Source organism: Solanum lycopersicum, chromosome 5 (genome assembly GCF_036512215.1).
Source record: "Solanum lycopersicum chromosome 5, SLM_r2.1".
NCBI classification, from domain to species: domain Eukaryota; kingdom Viridiplantae; phylum Streptophyta; class Magnoliopsida; order Solanales; family Solanaceae; genus Solanum; species Solanum lycopersicum.
The window spans coordinates 68,926,015-68,942,773 of record NC_090804.1 but is presented as its reverse complement, the minus strand read 5'-3'; the positions used below and the strand labels follow the sequence as shown (position 1 = coordinate 68,942,773).

The 16,759-nt window shown below is 35.6% G+C and overlaps 1 protein-coding gene across 1 annotated transcript; it reads left to right on the top strand.

Moving 5' to 3' along the window:
* Positions 1 to 829: 829 nt before the first annotated feature.
* On the top strand, positions 830 to 15,804 carry LOC101245846 (uncharacterized). The gene is made up of 12 exons (XM_004239598.5): positions 830 to 1,013; positions 2,071 to 3,455; positions 4,893 to 4,900; positions 7,717 to 7,892; positions 9,646 to 9,706; positions 10,927 to 11,025; positions 11,867 to 11,961; positions 12,674 to 12,787; positions 13,766 to 13,833; positions 14,777 to 14,887; positions 15,130 to 15,364; positions 15,556 to 15,804. The coding sequence occupies exons 2-12, from the start codon at positions 2,119 to 2,121 to the stop codon at positions 15,664 to 15,666; spliced, it is 2,415 nt and encodes an 804-aa protein (XP_004239646.1). The 5' UTR covers positions 830 to 1,013; positions 2,071 to 2,118; the 3' UTR covers positions 15,667 to 15,804.
* Positions 15,805 to 16,759: the final 955 nt, after the last annotated feature.

The window sequence follows — 16,759 nt, the reverse complement described above, 5'->3', positions numbered from 1 at the left end:
AAGACAAAAGGAAACTACGCAGAAAAAGATTTGTATTTGTATAATTACAAGTGTATAAAACACAAATATATAAATTTGTATTTATATATACATTTTTTCTCACTTTATACAAACACAACTGCAAATTATACAAATGTGCTTGTATAACGTGAGAGAGGCAAACGAGATTTGGGAGAGTAACGAACGAGATTTTTTGAGAATAGAGGCGAACGAAAAGACATGTATATATACAATTTTCTCTTACTTTATACAAACACAAAAAAAATTATTCATTTATGTTTGTATAAAAATGAGAGAAGCGAGGGAGAGACTTCCAATGTGAAAATGAGAATGACGAACAAGAATTTATGGGAAATAGACGAATAACAACAGTTTGCTATGGATTACAAAGTTTACTATTTTGAGATATTTTATTTATTTTTTAATTATATTATACATTTTTAAAATATTCACTACACATTTATATTTTAAAATCATACAATAATTTTGTTATTTGAAGTTAAAAACAATCAAAATAAACTTATTCTCGTAAGTTTTATAATCTTGTGTAACAAAAGGATAAAACTTATTAATTTTGAGAAATAAGGATGCAAATTAAATAATTGAGTTTCAAATTCATTGATTAATCTAAATAAGTCAATAAAACTTATTCATTTGTTATACCTAGACTATAAATAACTTTATTTCGTTAATTTTGTAACTCTGTTTAACGAGAGGATTAAACTTGCTAACTCTCAAAACTAATAAGGATGTTTTTTATTCATATTAATACTTGAAGGATAAGTTTTAGCAATATGTATAAATTAAAGGGGTGTTTTAGGTCAAAATTGAACAAAACAAAAATTACAAGTAGGCGTTTTTGCTTATAAATTTTCTATTCCATTTCATACCCTTCGTTAACTCTGTGCTTTAAATCAAGCAAATTGGCCTCTGGATTTTGTGTTCCTTACAAAAATTTACAGAGAAAAAGATTGAATTTTTTCGCTCCTTCTTTTGCTGCATCTTCGCCGCCGGTAAGGTGAACGGAAAGTTCACTACTTTTTATTTTGGGGATTTTCTTGATTTTTGCTGTTCTGTGTGTATATAATTAGATTCAAAGATTTAGCTTTTTTTTGCTTGTCTAGGTTTTTTCGGTTTGCAAATCGTATGTTAATGAAATGGAATTGGAAATCGCTGAAGAATTGTTGTGGCCTCGTGATAAGCTTCTGAATGTTAAATTCTTTTGAGATAAAGAGAACTTTGAATTTGCTTGAAATGATTAATTTTTTAGTGTTGGGATGGAATTGGAAAACCTAACTGATTTTAGAGTGAGCTCTAGTTGATTGATTGATTAATCACTGTGGTTTTTGCTGTATTGGGTGTATGTAATTAGATTTAGAGATTTAGTTGGGTTTATCTGTGTTCTTTCTGATATACTATTGTTATGAAATGGGATTGGGAACTGCTGGAAAATTGAAAATGTTAATTCTTTTGAGATGTAGAGAATTCTGAATTTGCTTGAAATGACAAGCTTTTTTAAGTGTTAGTATGAATTTGGAAAGCCTAACTAATTTTGTAGTGATGCATAGTTGATTGATTACTCAGAGTCTTTTTTTTTTTTTAGTATTTTTGTTTTTCCTCCCTTTGATGGCGTGTTGGTTGAACTAAAAATTAATCTGTATAGGGAAGATAGGTATGATACTGATTGAATCGAAATGGAAATGCTGGTCCACCAATTATGTTTGCTCATTATTATATCAAATTTTGAATTTCATAAGCTTGCTACTAACCAAAGATATAAAAGATGATATCTTGCCTTTAATTGAAAAAGATGATACTTGCCTTTAATTGAATTCACAAAATAGAAATAAGATCTATGGTTGTAGAATTTTATTGAGACATGAAGCTAGCTTGCAAGATCGTCACTATCATGTGAATGTTACTTATAAATGGTTTTGCATTTATTAAGCTGTTCGTGGATTTGGTGAAAAGTTTATAGATTTGTTTGCCTAAACATGGTTTTAGTTGTTATTTTCTCAGAACAACATCAATATAGGTGGATGACATTCATCAGGTTTTAATGTTTTGCAGGTTGTGGTTCTTTAGGTTCCTTAATTTATATGCTGAAAAAGCCAGAATATGAGTGGTACTCCGAACAAAAGACCTCACGAGGATGGTGGAAATGGTGGGAGTAGTAACCATAGTTACTCTTCTGCTCCAAAATACTCACATGATGACTCTGGTGCATTTCCCAAGGTGATGAGCTCAGGAACACCTGAATATCATGCCTCCTTTGATGTGGGCCAGAATGCTCGGATGCCGAAGATTCAACGGACTGAATCTTCACGAGATGCAGATAGAAGATCTCCTGTGCTTCCAATGTACCGTGTCTCATCATGTCCAGTTGTTTCACATCCTGATCATTCTGTTGCTTCAGAAAATAGGTTGGAGCCCAAGGAAGTTAACAAGGACGTCAAGGTTGAGAATCGTGATGCCAAAAGTGAAATAAGGGAGTTGTACCAAGGGACTAAATCTGACAAGGATGATAGATTTGAGAACAGAGCTGATGATGGTAAGGACATTAAAAATAGTAGGGATACTTACCCTGAATACAAGGGAGATGTGAAGACAGATAAGGACAGGTTTAGCGGAGTGAGTTGGAAAGATCCGAAAGAACAGACCAGGGGAAAAAGATATCCTGATCTCCCTGTTCCTGTCGGGAACATGGATCCATGGCATGCGTCAAGAACCCATGGTGCTGCTGAGATAGGAAAAGAAGTCTCAAATTCTGAGAACAGGGATTTTGCTAAAGTGCGTGAAGCCGTTGCTGAAAATAAGATGGATTTGAAAGGTGACGATAAATACAAAGATAAAGAGAGAAAAAGGAAAGAAGGGAAGCACCGGGAATGGGGAGAAAGGGATAAAGAGAGAAATGATTGTCGGAACAATTTACAACTAGGGAATAGCACTTCTGATAACAAGGAATTGCTTAAAGAGGAAAGGGAATCTGAGCGGTGGGAGAAGGAAAGAAATGATCTTTCGAAGGATAAGGACAGACCAAAGGACTGGGAAAAGGACCATGCAAAGAGGGAAGTGTGGAATGGAGTGGAGAGGGAGGTTTTGCAGAGTGAGAAAGAAGTGATTGATGTTCCTGGAAAAACAAACGAGCCGGAAAACTCAACAGTGGAGCAGAAGAAACAGAAAGATCATGATAACTGGAAAAATACTGACAGGGATGGAAGTGAGAGGAGAAAGGAAAGAGATACTGATTTGGAAGGAGAGAGGCCTGAGAAACGTGTCAGGTGTCATGATAAAGAACCAGAGGAAGGGGACCTGGATACTGAAGGAGGAGGAGAAAGGGAAAGAGAAGCTTTTAATTATGGAGTTCAGCAGCGCAAGAGAATGTCGCGGCCAAGAGGGAGCCCCATGGCCAATCGCGATCCTCGTTTTAGGTCGCACACTCATGAAAATGAAGGGTATGCCTTTTCATTTGATGATTGACTTGACACTATTTATGCTTTACTCATTAATAATGATCGATAGATAATCCATCGCCTACAACCAGCAGACATAATGGTTCATTAAAACTCTAGATAGACATCATAGACTCTATCTGCTACAATCCTAGAGTTTGATGATGTGAGAACTATCATATGTTAGAGAAATACGTGTCTACATTCATACCCATCTCAATTCAATTAATTTGTTGAGGGGAAATATTATAGAACTAATAAAAAAGAATAAGGAAAAATAATAGAACTTTCCATAGGATACCTTATGAGATCCTGTATTCAATTACAGAATATTTTTTTACCTTATATGCATAGAGAATGCTTACCTGTCTTGTGCAGAATCTTATATGGGTTCCTCTTGTACATTGTTAATCAACTAAATCAATAAAATGTTAAATTTAATTTTCACAAGGTAGTTGAGCCTTTTCGGTCTTGGTAGACATTCATACAGCTTCCACCTATAAGAGACGACCTCATGCCGCCTGCAGGTTATTGTTTTTCTTTTTTCCTTTTTGTTTCCTAGCTATCAACACTCTCATCCACGAGTGGTGTCGACTGCTCTGACCTCGTTTTTCGGCTATTAGCGCTGCTCCTCTCTTTTTCTAGCATGCCGGTCCTCTTTTTCCTGTGACCAATGTCACTACTATCTTCCTGAGGCAACTGCCACTACTCATTTCTGTGGTGATTATTCTGGATGCTTCTCTCTTCAACTACCAATACCACCGGTGTTGCTCTTCTCTACAGCAGACGACCTCCTCCTCTAGACCTTGAATTTTGGTCATTCTTCTGCCAATTCAAGTTTCCGATGATGTCTTGGAGATCTGCGACACCATACCTCTATTCGATTATTGGAAATAGATCATTTTCTGGTTCCAGGTCTTTGGTTCAACGGCAAAGGTAGTACAACGTTGTGTGTGTGGTAGGTGCACGCCACAACTTCGAATCCTATTGGGGAACTAGGTCTTGTGTTTAAATGGAGAAGGATAGGGGTGACCTATTTTCCACAGACTTTGAAGCCTAAACAATAGACTTATCGGTTATAAAAAATAAATAAAAGAAGAGTACATTATTTCTCTGTTTCTGAATTCAATTATATTTTGGAATTCTTCCATTTCCCTGTCCTGAAAATTCCTCCCGTCAAGCAATTCAACTAGGTTATCATAGACTTACTTGTCAAAGAATAATATATGGGATGTGTTAAGTTCATTTTCTTGTCTAGCAACTACAAAATACTCATTTTCTTGTCTTGCAACTACAAATTGTTAATCTGTGTTGAAAAAACTTTCTATAAGTTATTAAGCATGGATTTTATTTCCTTTTAATACCACTTAGATGATATCTGGACATAGATGTTTCTTTGATTGTTATGTAGTGTAACTCTTCTTCTGTCTTTCTGTGCAGATCTCAAGGTAAGCTGTTAAAGTACTTATCTTGGAGTTGTCTCAAATTGGTATCATCCAGGAGGGAGTTGTCCTTGGCATTCATGCTTGCAGATTTGTTTGATTCTGAGAAAATTGCTAATTTAACTAGTTAGACAACATTGATCCCATCTTTTATTGGTTGAGATAGTTTCCATGTTAGGAATTGGTGTTCTTTTGGCCAGCTGTTTCTGCCTTAGGTCGTAGATATTCCTATATGCAAAATCATAGGCTCACATGTTCCTGCTTTTTTCTCCACTTTTCATCATAACTGCTTTTTGTTTCTGTTTATAGGTTCATGAATCTCCTTCTGTAGAAGTGTTATACTCGAACTGTTTTGAATGTCTCGTTGGTCATTCCTTTTCCAGCATGATGAGAAAGGAACTCTGTAGATGTCCTGATTCATTTTCTGCATCTCATGTGCGCATATATTTTTTTTCTTTCTGGATTTACTCCATTGATTGCTTGAACTTGTTTGCACGGTATATCCGGATACTCTATAAGTTTTAGCTATCCTAAATTTTGTATTATTTTGGACCGTGAACTGCAAATTTTGTGCCATTTGTTTGAATTTGTATAACCCTTGTAAATGCCTCCACAGTTATAAAGTTCTGTTGTGCATTAAGATAGTGATGCAGTGACCAATTTCTATGTTTAGTGGCCAAAAAAATCAGTAGTTCGTGACCAAATTAGCATGATGAATAGTTGAAAGCTGTTCCCACCAGAATTAGAGGACTGTCTTACTTGAAATGCTTCAAGTCATATTAGATGACAATGCATATATCTTTTTGCATCGGAGTCTTCTTGTAAAAAACACTTTCTGGCTACATGTTACATGTTAAGTTCACTTCTTACAACCATCTCAAAGGTCGTTTGACTCGTGCGCTTGAATCAGGGGACTGTTTGCTGGATTTTATAAAGCCAATCAACATCGTCAAGCTTGTGCTCTTTCTTTCTTTAGATAACCACCTTTTTTTTTCCAAAAAAATCTCTTTATACCTTTTTTATTCATCAGATTGAGCAGTACTTCGTAACATACTAAGCTTTTCAAAAATAGTCTATCTGTGCAATCTACAATTAATTTAGGAACTAAAAGATCCTTTTACACGAAATCATACCCAAAAATTAACCAGAAAAAAGTACACCAAAACGGAGATTAGGTGAGGTGATTAGGCGAGAAATCTAAGTCATAGTATGATTATCTTTTTCTTTGAGAATATGACTTTTCCTTGTATTTTTGCCTTTTAATAAAGCTGTGAGTTGCATTGATCTCCTTCCTAGTCTGCCAAAATTACAGTGTCCTTCTGATTCTGATGCGTTAATATTTCATTACAAATTTACAAATTCTTCCCTATCCCCGTTTCAAATCAAATCTAAATTGAGGAATGAACATTGGCCAAATTCCTAAATAATCCAAAAAGGTCCACAAAAATTAACAAATTAAGAAGGCTAAGTCAGTCATTATCAGGAGAAAACATGCTATTATATCTGTTTAGCATATATCCGTTCCCATTTTCTTCCTTTGTGTCTTTAGGGAGAATTAGGGAAAGTGACTACTAATTCTTAAGTGTCTGTTTAAGAAAAAATTTAAATTGAAAATGTTAGCTTAACCAAAGTAAAAATAGGTCAGAATTGTTACTTGAGCTCAATCCGTAATCTACGTCGGTGTTTTTTTGTTATATTATTGCACATTGGTTGAGGGAATGAATTGTTGTGTGCTTACATGTCCTTGGGCCTCCTCATGAGCTAGCCTTTGTGATTGAGTAAGGCTTGAGGTTCATTTTATTTACATGGTAGCATAGCTAGAGCCATCCCTATTGTTCCACGCTCCAAGTGTTCCATGAGAGGCTTGGGGGGTAAGTATTAGAATGTCTCACAGTGGCTGAGAGATTGTTGTCTCCGCATATTGTTTCGAACAGTCCTAATATCATGTGCTAACTTTGGAGTTGAGTTAGGCCCAAGGTCCAATTTTTTAAAAAAAATGTCTGCTTATTTTAAACATGAAAACTTTCTATTTTGAATTAGAAAAGTAACAGCCAGACATTACTGGGGATTTTATTTTGTAGTTTCCAGGATTTAATTTTTTTACGTTGTCGACAAAATATAGTGGTAATTGTTACATTTCATATCAACTAAATCAAAGACTCAGATTATCAGCCGCACTTCGTGCGAAACCCAGCTTATAGCATACAGCTGTCATCTCATATTTGTGGAGCTGTCAGATATCACATGTAATCTATTCTAGTAAAGAATGCTATTTGCTTGTTGTGACCCATCACGGTACATCGTATGCTTGAAGTTGCGGATTTGGTACTTGTAACATATGCAAGTGATTCCGATCCATTAAATTCAGACCGGCATACCTACAGATCATATTACTTATATAGTGGAAGGGATTTATGAAATTCCTCTTTTGAGTCTAATCAAAAGAGCAAGTGGATCGAACTGTTTCTTGTCTCTGCTTTGCTTCAGAGTCTATGCGTCTAATGAGTTCTGTGATGATAAGTTCTGTAATTTCTTTTTTCTGTATGAAGTAGCTTGTAATAATAACTTTGATCTCAGATTTTTTGGGAAATATTTGTTGCTTTCACCTGCCATTGAAAAATTAGTCGTCAGTAGGTTAGGATGTTTTTCTAACTGTTTCATCCCAGTATGCTTGCTGCTGTTTTGAAACTGGCCAATTATAGTACAACGACAGAACAGAGGCTGTTTATTGATTAACTGACTAAGATGGGATGCAAAAATTGTTGTTGACTACTTAGTACTCATGCACCATATATAAACAAATGTTTCCTTTGTCTTTGCAGTGAAGCATGATGTATCTGCTGTCAATTACAGAGTTGGTGAGTGTATGCCAGAACTGATTAAATTATGGAAGGAATATGAATCATCCAAAGCAGATGAAGCATCTGATAGCTCTCCAAGTGATCCTACTCTAGAAATTAGGATTCCAGCTGAACACGTATCAGCTACAAATCGGCAGGTAAGATTGGAGTGGTAGCAGAGGATTCATATAACACCTTTTTATGTTTTATTTCATTTTCTTCTATGTGTTCTTCAAAGATAATGATCGTCCTAATTTTAAATAAAATCTCTTTCGATACTCCACTTGGGGGTTTTCCTTTCCGATCATTGAACAAGAAAAAGGGGTTGCACCGGACCCGAGGGTCCTTCGCACACAACCTCTCTATGTCCGTGAGTTAGGGTTAAGGTCTGCATACCACCCTCCCCAAACCCTACTTATGGGATTTCACTCGGTGTGTTCTTGTTGTTGACCAACCAGAATTTTCCGGTGACTCCAAAGTCTAACCAATACGTTGTTCTTTCTTCTTCAAATTTTTTCTTCCTTTTGTTTCTTTTTCTTTCTTCTTCTTCAGGCTTCGCAGTCACTTCTACCTTCTTTTTTTTTCACTGTTTTGATTTTTGTTCTGTTTATTTCTCATTCAACTTTTAAGTATGTACTATCTATTTTTAGTTTTTGAATTAAAATATTTGCTAATATGTTATTGCTATTGAGATTTTTATTATTTTTATATGCAATTAAATATTTTACTTTTTTGTTAATAATTGTGCCGCACTTCAAAAAGGCGGCGCACCTTGCTGCTCGCCTCACCTTTTGGTGAGGCAGACCCTTGTCGCCTTTTGCCATCCAAAACACATTTATTCCAAAAAAAGGAGGGGCTCTATACAGGAGTCTAGCCTAATAAGATAAGTAATTAGCCTATAATTAAATCTAGATATCCTAAGCTATCCTATTGTAGTATTATGTAAGATTGTTCTTAATTACTTCAATAAATCTAGGCATGTGTGAATGTATGCACATATGATATTATTTATAGCCTGTTTGAAGTAAGCCGAGTAACAATAGTTGATAAGCATCAATTGCTGAAAAGCACTTTTAAGTGTTGGAACTGATTTTACATATTAACAGTTACATGTCTGGACATATGTGCTGACATTAATAACAAATAATTGGTATCTTTGGTAAAAATCTCGTTATTTCTGTTTAAAATGACTGAAATACCCTTAAAACTATTTTCAGAAATTATTAAATTTACAAGTGCACATGGAAAAGAGCTAATAGCGCAGTTACCTTTATCTCAAAAAAAAAGAAGAAGAAGAGCTAATTACGGATATCGAAACTAGAAAGGAGGAGATATGGATTTAGTTTTAGGAATGGTACATCAACTGCAACAATCTTTTTTGAGGATAAAAGAGTTAAGAGTCTAGTCAAAGCAAAAGTGCTTAGAAGCTGAAAAGTCATAAGTGACCAACTTATAGCTTTTGCCTGATTTTGACTTACAAGCACTTGGCTTATAAGCTATTTCGGTGTTTCTCAAACACTGAGATAAGCCCAAAAGTGCTTAATAGTTGGTTTGATCAGTTATAAGCTTACTGAACACACCCTCTTAATCTCGTAACAATAAAAAAATTGTGTGCAACATTAGACTGGTCAATTGATGGACCAAATTTGACTCGAGATGCAATAGAAGAGAGCTTCTGAAATCTAATATAAGTGTACCAAGCGTCATCACTCTCTCTCTCTCTCTTATTATGTTGGGTGGATAATACTTGTTCAGCAATTTTATCCGTTGTATGCATATTCCTGCTACTAATTCTGATACACATCTCATATCCCCATGCCTACATCTTTCTCTCAGTCTTATCTCTTGGCTTTGTAGTTTGGATTTGTCTAATTATGTTATATTGTCCTTTGAGTACTACACCATTTGCAGGTGAGAGGTGGCCAACTATGGGGAACAGATATATACACCAATGACTCGGATCTTGTCGCAGGTTTGTCCTTGTCTCAATAATATTAAGGCTCCATTGTGCACTCATGTATGTATGTATGTATGTAGGTAGTTTATGCACTTAGTGAAAGTAAAGGGTAAATTATGAAAAACAACTTAGTTTAGCCCACGGCAGTTTCCAATTACAACTTTCTTGTTTCTCCTTGTGTATTGTGGGAGCGGCTTGTTGTTCTTCCAAAAGGAAAATATTTTTGTTGATTAATTTTTGAGGTATGTTTTGGAAAAAGCTAGAGAATCTATGAAAATCAGATGTAAGGAAATGCATATACCTCTAGACATGCTTTCCAGTTTCCACAATTACATTAAATTTGTGAAATCAGGAGCCTCTAGCTATGCCTCATTCTGGATTTACGGTAGTGCTGGTTTATTCAGGGTTTGTTGTGAAAGAAATGGGCAGTGTGGACTTGGAATAATGAATGGCTGCGCAAGTGTATAGTTATAGCATTTTTTAGTAGTGATAATGGTCTGGTCTGTAGGTGTTTTCTGACAGTGGTGGCAGCTATGCAATATGGTTTGAGACTTAACCTGGAATTGATCATAAAATGAAACTTCCTTGATGTGGGAACATGACAGAGAGAAAAGAGTTGAATATGTGGTAAGAGACAAGCACACAGGTCTATGGATGAGGAGGTGTTTCTTTGGATGGAAGAGAAGAGTATGTAGGAAGTCCTTGTACATGATGAAAAGATGGATTAGATTGGAAGGTGATGAGTTCATCTTGACTTCACTCACCAAATAATTTGCACTAGATAACAAATTCATTGTATGGTAGTTTGATGCATTATGCCACGAACTTCTCCAAACCAACAGTGTTTTAGGGTTTCTAGTTTAAAGGGTACCTTCATGTGGTGGATTCTTTCACTAGTCAAGCTTCCATTGTTCCTCGAATTTTTTAGAAATATGATCTAGTCAATTGGCCTTGTAGATAATTATTCTAAAGGGACAATGTAATTGTCCTGAACTTCCCTTGTTGTTGGTTGTGGTACTGGTTTCTGTTTGTCTTCCATTGAAGAGGCACATATATATGCTCAAATCATATCAATTACTATCAACTTATCTGCTTGTCCATTCAAGCAAACTTGGGAAAACTGTTAAGCCTTGTGCCTCAGAATTGCTTGAGAACTTCCCCATGTACTTTTCCTAGTGATCAGGGACAATACAGATCATGATATCTATTAACTACTGTTTGTCTTGTTTCTCCAGTTCTTATGCACACAGGTTACTGTCGTACAACTGCGTCTCCTCTTTTGCCTACTATTACGGAGTTACGTGCTACTATCAGGGTACTACCTCCACAAAATTGTAAGTCTCCTGCAGAAAATCTTGCTTTAAAAATGCTATTGTTAGGAAACAAAGCCTGTTCTACATATGGTATAATGTTTTAAAGTTTTCTCTTGGTAAGTTGTTTTGAGCTGCACTACAACCTAGTGGTCAATGAAGTGGGTTGAGACATGAGGTTTTAGGTTCACAACCATAGCCTCTTTTAGTTTTTCTTTCCATTCTCTCTTTCTCTGGCTTGCTCTTTCCTTTTTGGTACTTACCTAATAGTTGATTATGAATCTCTCTGAAGATTTGTGGTGAGGACCTGGATGCATGCATATTTTTTTCACAATGTTAACTAGTTTGTTCCTTGTAGAGATATTCCCCCACAGTGTTTTATACAATATTGGCCCTAAACTTCCACTTTTTAATTTTCCTGGGCCTTATTTTGATTAGTTAAACCGATATTAAATCCAAGCTTCTGCAAGTTAACAAGTTGCTGATCCCTCGAAATGTGCATCTTATATCAACAGTACTAATTGATTATGGTAAAACTGGAGAAACTATGGAGGTGCAAGTGGACAAATTGCTTATCCCCTTGAAATATGCAGATTGTTCAACTATACCAATTGATCCCTTGTGTCTTTGTTTGTTCTTCTTTTGTGGACATCTTGGCCTTCAAATTTTAGTAGGCGCTGTACTGTCGTTGTGACATTTCTTTACTAATGGGTAAAAAGATAGATACTGACTAGTTGTTCAGAAACTTAGAATCTTTTGCATGATTTCTGTGAGTAAAATCATAAATCTGTTCAAATTAGTTGTTGCATCCCAATTCACTGCATTTCTGATGTTAAACTCTGAATTTGTTGTTGAATTTATGAAGGCTACATATCTACTCTGAGGAACAATGTGCGATCACGTGCGTGGGGAGCTGCAGTTGGCTGCAGCTATCGTATTGAGCGGTGCTCTGTTGTGAAGGTGTGGATTACCATTCTTCATTCCTTCCCTTCTGTTCTTTCTGGTATAGCACAAAAAAGTTTCATTTTTTTTTGTAAGGTAAATAATTTTATCAATAATTGGAACTGCACTTCTTTTGAAAATAACCTCTCTGCCTGACAAGGTAGGGTAAGGTCTACCTACCCTCTATCCTCCTAGACCCCACTTAGGGAAAATACTGGATATGTTGTTATTGTAATGGGGAAATATCCTGTTTACAAGTGATATGCCAAAACGTAGAGAATCTTTATCAAAATATGATTCTGACGAGCAGCTCCTAATTTTCTATACAAATTGTAACATCATGGGTGCACCAAAAATAAACTACGAATCAGACGCTATTCGTCAAATGTAGATATTCGTTCATCCCCTCGATCCTACTGAACCCGCAGGAGTTCTAGTGGGGCAATATCCAGGCTCTTCTTCAAATTTACTTTCTTAATTTCTAGTGGAGAGTCTCTTTCTCTGTATGTACTTTGTTTTGCCAAACTTTTAGTTTTCATTAGATGATTGTACATACTTTGTGGATGGACTTGCATTTACCAGCTATTTTTGCCTAGATACACATTTATTTACTTTTGATTTATATATGCGAGTAAATTCTTTGTATAACTATTGAATGTGCAGTTATCTCTATGTGGAACTTTGTACCACTTCCTATATAACCTTTTTGATTATTTGTCCTGTCCTTCAGAAAGGAGGTGGAACAATCGATCTTGAACCTTGTCTAACACATTCCTCAACCTTGGAGCCTACTCTTGCTCCGGTGGCGGTAGAGCGCACTATGACCACTCGAGCTGCAGCTTCGGTATTGTTTCACTTAAGTAGAAGTTCATTCTGCTTTCTAAATTTGTTAGTGTTATGTGACAAAAATCAGCTGCTCACTTTCCTTCTCTGGTAGCCTAAAATTGTTTATCATTCTGCTGTTCTCTCTATAAATAGCATAATCAGCTGAAAACCATCTAGGCGGGGACTATTGCTGGCTTTTTTCTCTTTTCGATTTCTGTAGGCTACTGCTAAACCCTTCTGCACTCTAAAGCTGTCAAACTAACATCTAATGGATGTAATCCTATGGATTTAAACAGTTCGACAGAAAAGGATAAACAAAGATAAAGAGGATTCTGGTTTATTCATGGGAACATGATTTTGCCTCAACTGTATTATCAAAAAAATGAGTTTGCCTCAACTATCTTTAAATTTTAAAATAATAACATAAATTAAAATTCTGAAACTTGGAACTTCCTGCATCTATACCTTTTTGGAGTGATCGAATTCCTTCTATATGATTCATCGTATAAACAGCCCAAGTACATCACAGTTGAGTTCGAGATAATACTCGGTCTTTATACATCATGTTATCATCTTATCTTCATTTTCTGTGAGATGTATTATGCTGCGACTATTTAGGATTAAGGGAATGAACTCTCACAGTTCTGCATGTCTAAGATTAGGCTTCTCACTAGCCTGCATGGAGCTAGGGACTTGTCATGGAAAACTCAATATGACACAATGTAAAAAGTTACTTCCTCCGGATTTTGAGCTTTCCGCTTGATCCAGTGGTAATGAAAACTGCAAATAACTAACTCAAAATAGTTCTGACACTCCATTTTAGGTTAATCAATGTGATCTGATGATCCTCTTTTTGTTATGCATCTTTGCTTAAGGTACTGAAAGAAGGATATCTAAACTATGTCTTCTCTTTTAATCTTTGTTGTAGTGTATTGTCGTTTATTATTTTTACTTTAACTCAGCCCCTCAACTTTTCTGTTGGTTACTCTCTTTGTAGAATGCACTACGACAACAGAGGTTTGTACGTGAAGTGACAATTCAGTTCAACTTATGCAATGAGCCTTGGTATGTACTGATTTTCTGGGTCAGCTTGCTCTTCAAATAGATGTTTTTTTCCACTCTTTAGATACAGAACTTTCCAGTTATGCATAGACTCTTGATATGTTGTTATTGTTGTTGTTGTTATGCATAGACCCTTGATGTGGTATAATACTCGGTCTTCTTTTCTTCTCATTCTGATTTTGCTGTTGGGTTCTGTTCATAACAAAAGAAGTAATTTTAATACTTTTAGTAAATAATTTACGGGGAGCAACCAGTTTTGTTTTCGCACTTTCTAGTGATTTATCTGAATATATTTTTCAAACTTATTGGAAAGGAGAACCAGGTAAATTTCTGTCAAATCATCTTTTCGCTTAAATAATCTGTATTGCTCAATAGTTACAATTTGTTGCTATCCTATGCAAGGGTTGAGGGCAGATGCTAGTGTCTATAAAGATAAATCTCTAATAAATCCTCAAGACTTATCTGCATGGATCTGTGAAGGCTTATCTGCATTACTTATCCTTTTGTTCTAATTTCGATACTTGTTAAAAATACTGCGCGTATGACTAGAAGTATAACTTCGAAGCAGTAAGAGTGATTCTTTGGAGGACTCTTTAGTTTTCTTAATCTTGATCATAGGGTGCTTGGGACTTTAAGGACATTTCCCTGGTTGATATGGTCTTTGTAATCTTGTGTGGAGATTTTCCCTATATGTTAATAAGCACTTGAGGTATGAGTTGGTATATCAAGGATGATCAATGCTATGTTTTACTTGTCATGTTCTATCCTCTGACTTTTGGTTTTGAGTCGGTAACAGAACTGGTGGTTTGATTGATATCCTTGAAAACAAAGCCCACTTTACTGGCTCATTTACCTTGAAAGGTTCTTTTTGATATTTTATGATGAGCTGTAGCCTATGGTTTATCCAGGCTTGTATTTACTTACTGTTTCTCGTTTCTTTCCCCAGGCTCAAATACAGTATCAGTGTTGTTGCTGACAAGGGTCTAAAAAAGGCCCTTTTTACATCTTCACGCCTGAAGAAGGGAGAAGTTCTTTACTTGGAAACTCATTCTAAGAGGTAACCACTGGCTTCACTCCTTTTAGTTTTTACCACCCTTCCATGGGTAAAAATGGGTAAAAATGTAACTCCATGCAGCTCTCTTAGTCTCTTATATTCCTTGCATGTTTCCTCTGGATCAGAGCGTAAAGGAAAGAACAATCATTGAAAAAGTGATTGATGGTGTGATCTTTGATACTTTTATACCTTCTACTGTGATCCTCATTTTCCTTCACTTCCTGATACTTGTTAATTACTTGAAGGTATGAGCTCTGTTTTAGTGGTGAAAAGATGGTTAAGGCTACAACTTCTCTGATGCATGAAATGGATGTTGACAAACCTCAAAGTCACAATTTACACATGGCAAACGGAGAAAAAAATGGAGTGAATGGTGAGAATACGATGGTAGATATGTTCCGACTGTCTCGTTGTAAGAAGCCCCTGCCTCAGAAACTAATGCAATCAGTTGGAATTCCTTTGCCCCTTGAACATGTTGAGGTACTCATCCTTGTTTCTTCCCCATTATATTGCTCTGACTCTTCTTCAAATGCCGATAGATGCATGTCAAATCTTCTAAAAAGCAGTGCATTTTTGAAAAAGTAACATGTGCTGTGAACCAAGGTTACTCCCCTTGTCAGGGTGTACTTTTACCTTGATTGTCTAACAATGTTGTTATTAACTTTTGGAAGGTTTTGGAGGAGAATCTGGAGTGGGAAAACATTCAATGGTCACAAACTGGTGTTTGGATTGCTGGAAAAGAATATCCTCTTACTAGAGCGCATTTTCTTTCCCCAAATTAGGCAATGCTTTGTAATAGATACAGTTTATTCTATAAGACAAAGATGTATTGGGATTTATACTGATTAGAATGATAAATTGTGGAACTCATGAACAATGTTGTTTTGTGAACATTGTGCATATGTTGATTTCTTCTTCCAGCTTCTCTGTTGTTTTTCCTTCCTTATTTGATGATTTCCAAGTTTTTTTACTTTTTTTCGTGTAGCCCGCGTAGGTGTCATAAAATAGAAATTCAAGATTTTAGATGTTTTCCATGTGTGTTAGTTCATTATTTTTTCAAAAATTCGTATGCCCGAAAGTTCTTCAAAAAATCTTTAGGAAGATATTTCACCAAATATTCATGGGCTAACACACACGAAAAATTGAAGAAATTGCATGTTTCTATATAAAGGCTCCAAAATGCTCGAAACATGGTGAGGTTATATGTACTGCTCTTTAAACTCCTTTTTTTCAAAAAATTGTTTAGAACCCATTTCTTCAAATATTCCTGAGCTAATATCCATAAAAAATTGTCTAATTCTTATAAAATGACTTCTTAAATACCCAAAAATATTGCAGATCATAGTGAAGTTATAGGTATTGCTCCCCCGATTCATTCTCGTAAAGTTATTTCAAAAAACTGCCCGGAGGCTTTTCACCAAACACACGAAAAGTTGAAATAATTGCCTAATTCCAATAAAATGGCTCCTAAGTGCGCAAAAATGTAGCGAATAATGGTTAGACTATACGCTCCAAAACCTTATGGAGGGTCTTGTAAATTTTTTTAAAAAAGTCGTTGGGAGTCTATTCACTAAATATTCATGAACTAATATACACAATTTTTTTTTGAAAAATTTGCCAAGTTACTATAAAATGTCTTCTGTGCCAAAAAATAGATCATTGTGCTAAAAATGTCGTGTATCCTAATGAGGCTATAAGTATTGATCCCCCAACTCCTGACAGAGTCTAGTAAAGCCTTTATTTTTTTTTAAAAAAAAAAGAAAATCAGCCGAGAGGCATTTAATTAAATAATCATGAGCTAACACACACGAAAAATTAAAAAATCTGCCTAATTCCGATAAAATAGCACATAAATGTCCAAAAATGTCGCGGATC

What these genes read in the sequence shown, in the direction of transcription:
- LOC101245846 (XM_004239598.5), top strand. Translation starts at nt 2,119, where the DNA reads ATGAGTGGTACTCCGAACAAAAGACCTCACGAGGATGGTGGAAATGGT. An exon ending in AGCGGTGCTCTGTTGTGAAG is followed by an intron (nt 11,962 to 12,673) that starts GTGTGGATTACC and finishes CCTGTCCTTCAG; the next exon opens with AAAGGAGGTGGAACAATCGA. An exon ending in TGCCCCTTGAACATGTTGAG is followed by an intron (nt 15,365 to 15,555) that starts GTACTCATCCTT and finishes AACTTTTGGAAG; the next exon opens with GTTTTGGAGGAGAATCTGGA.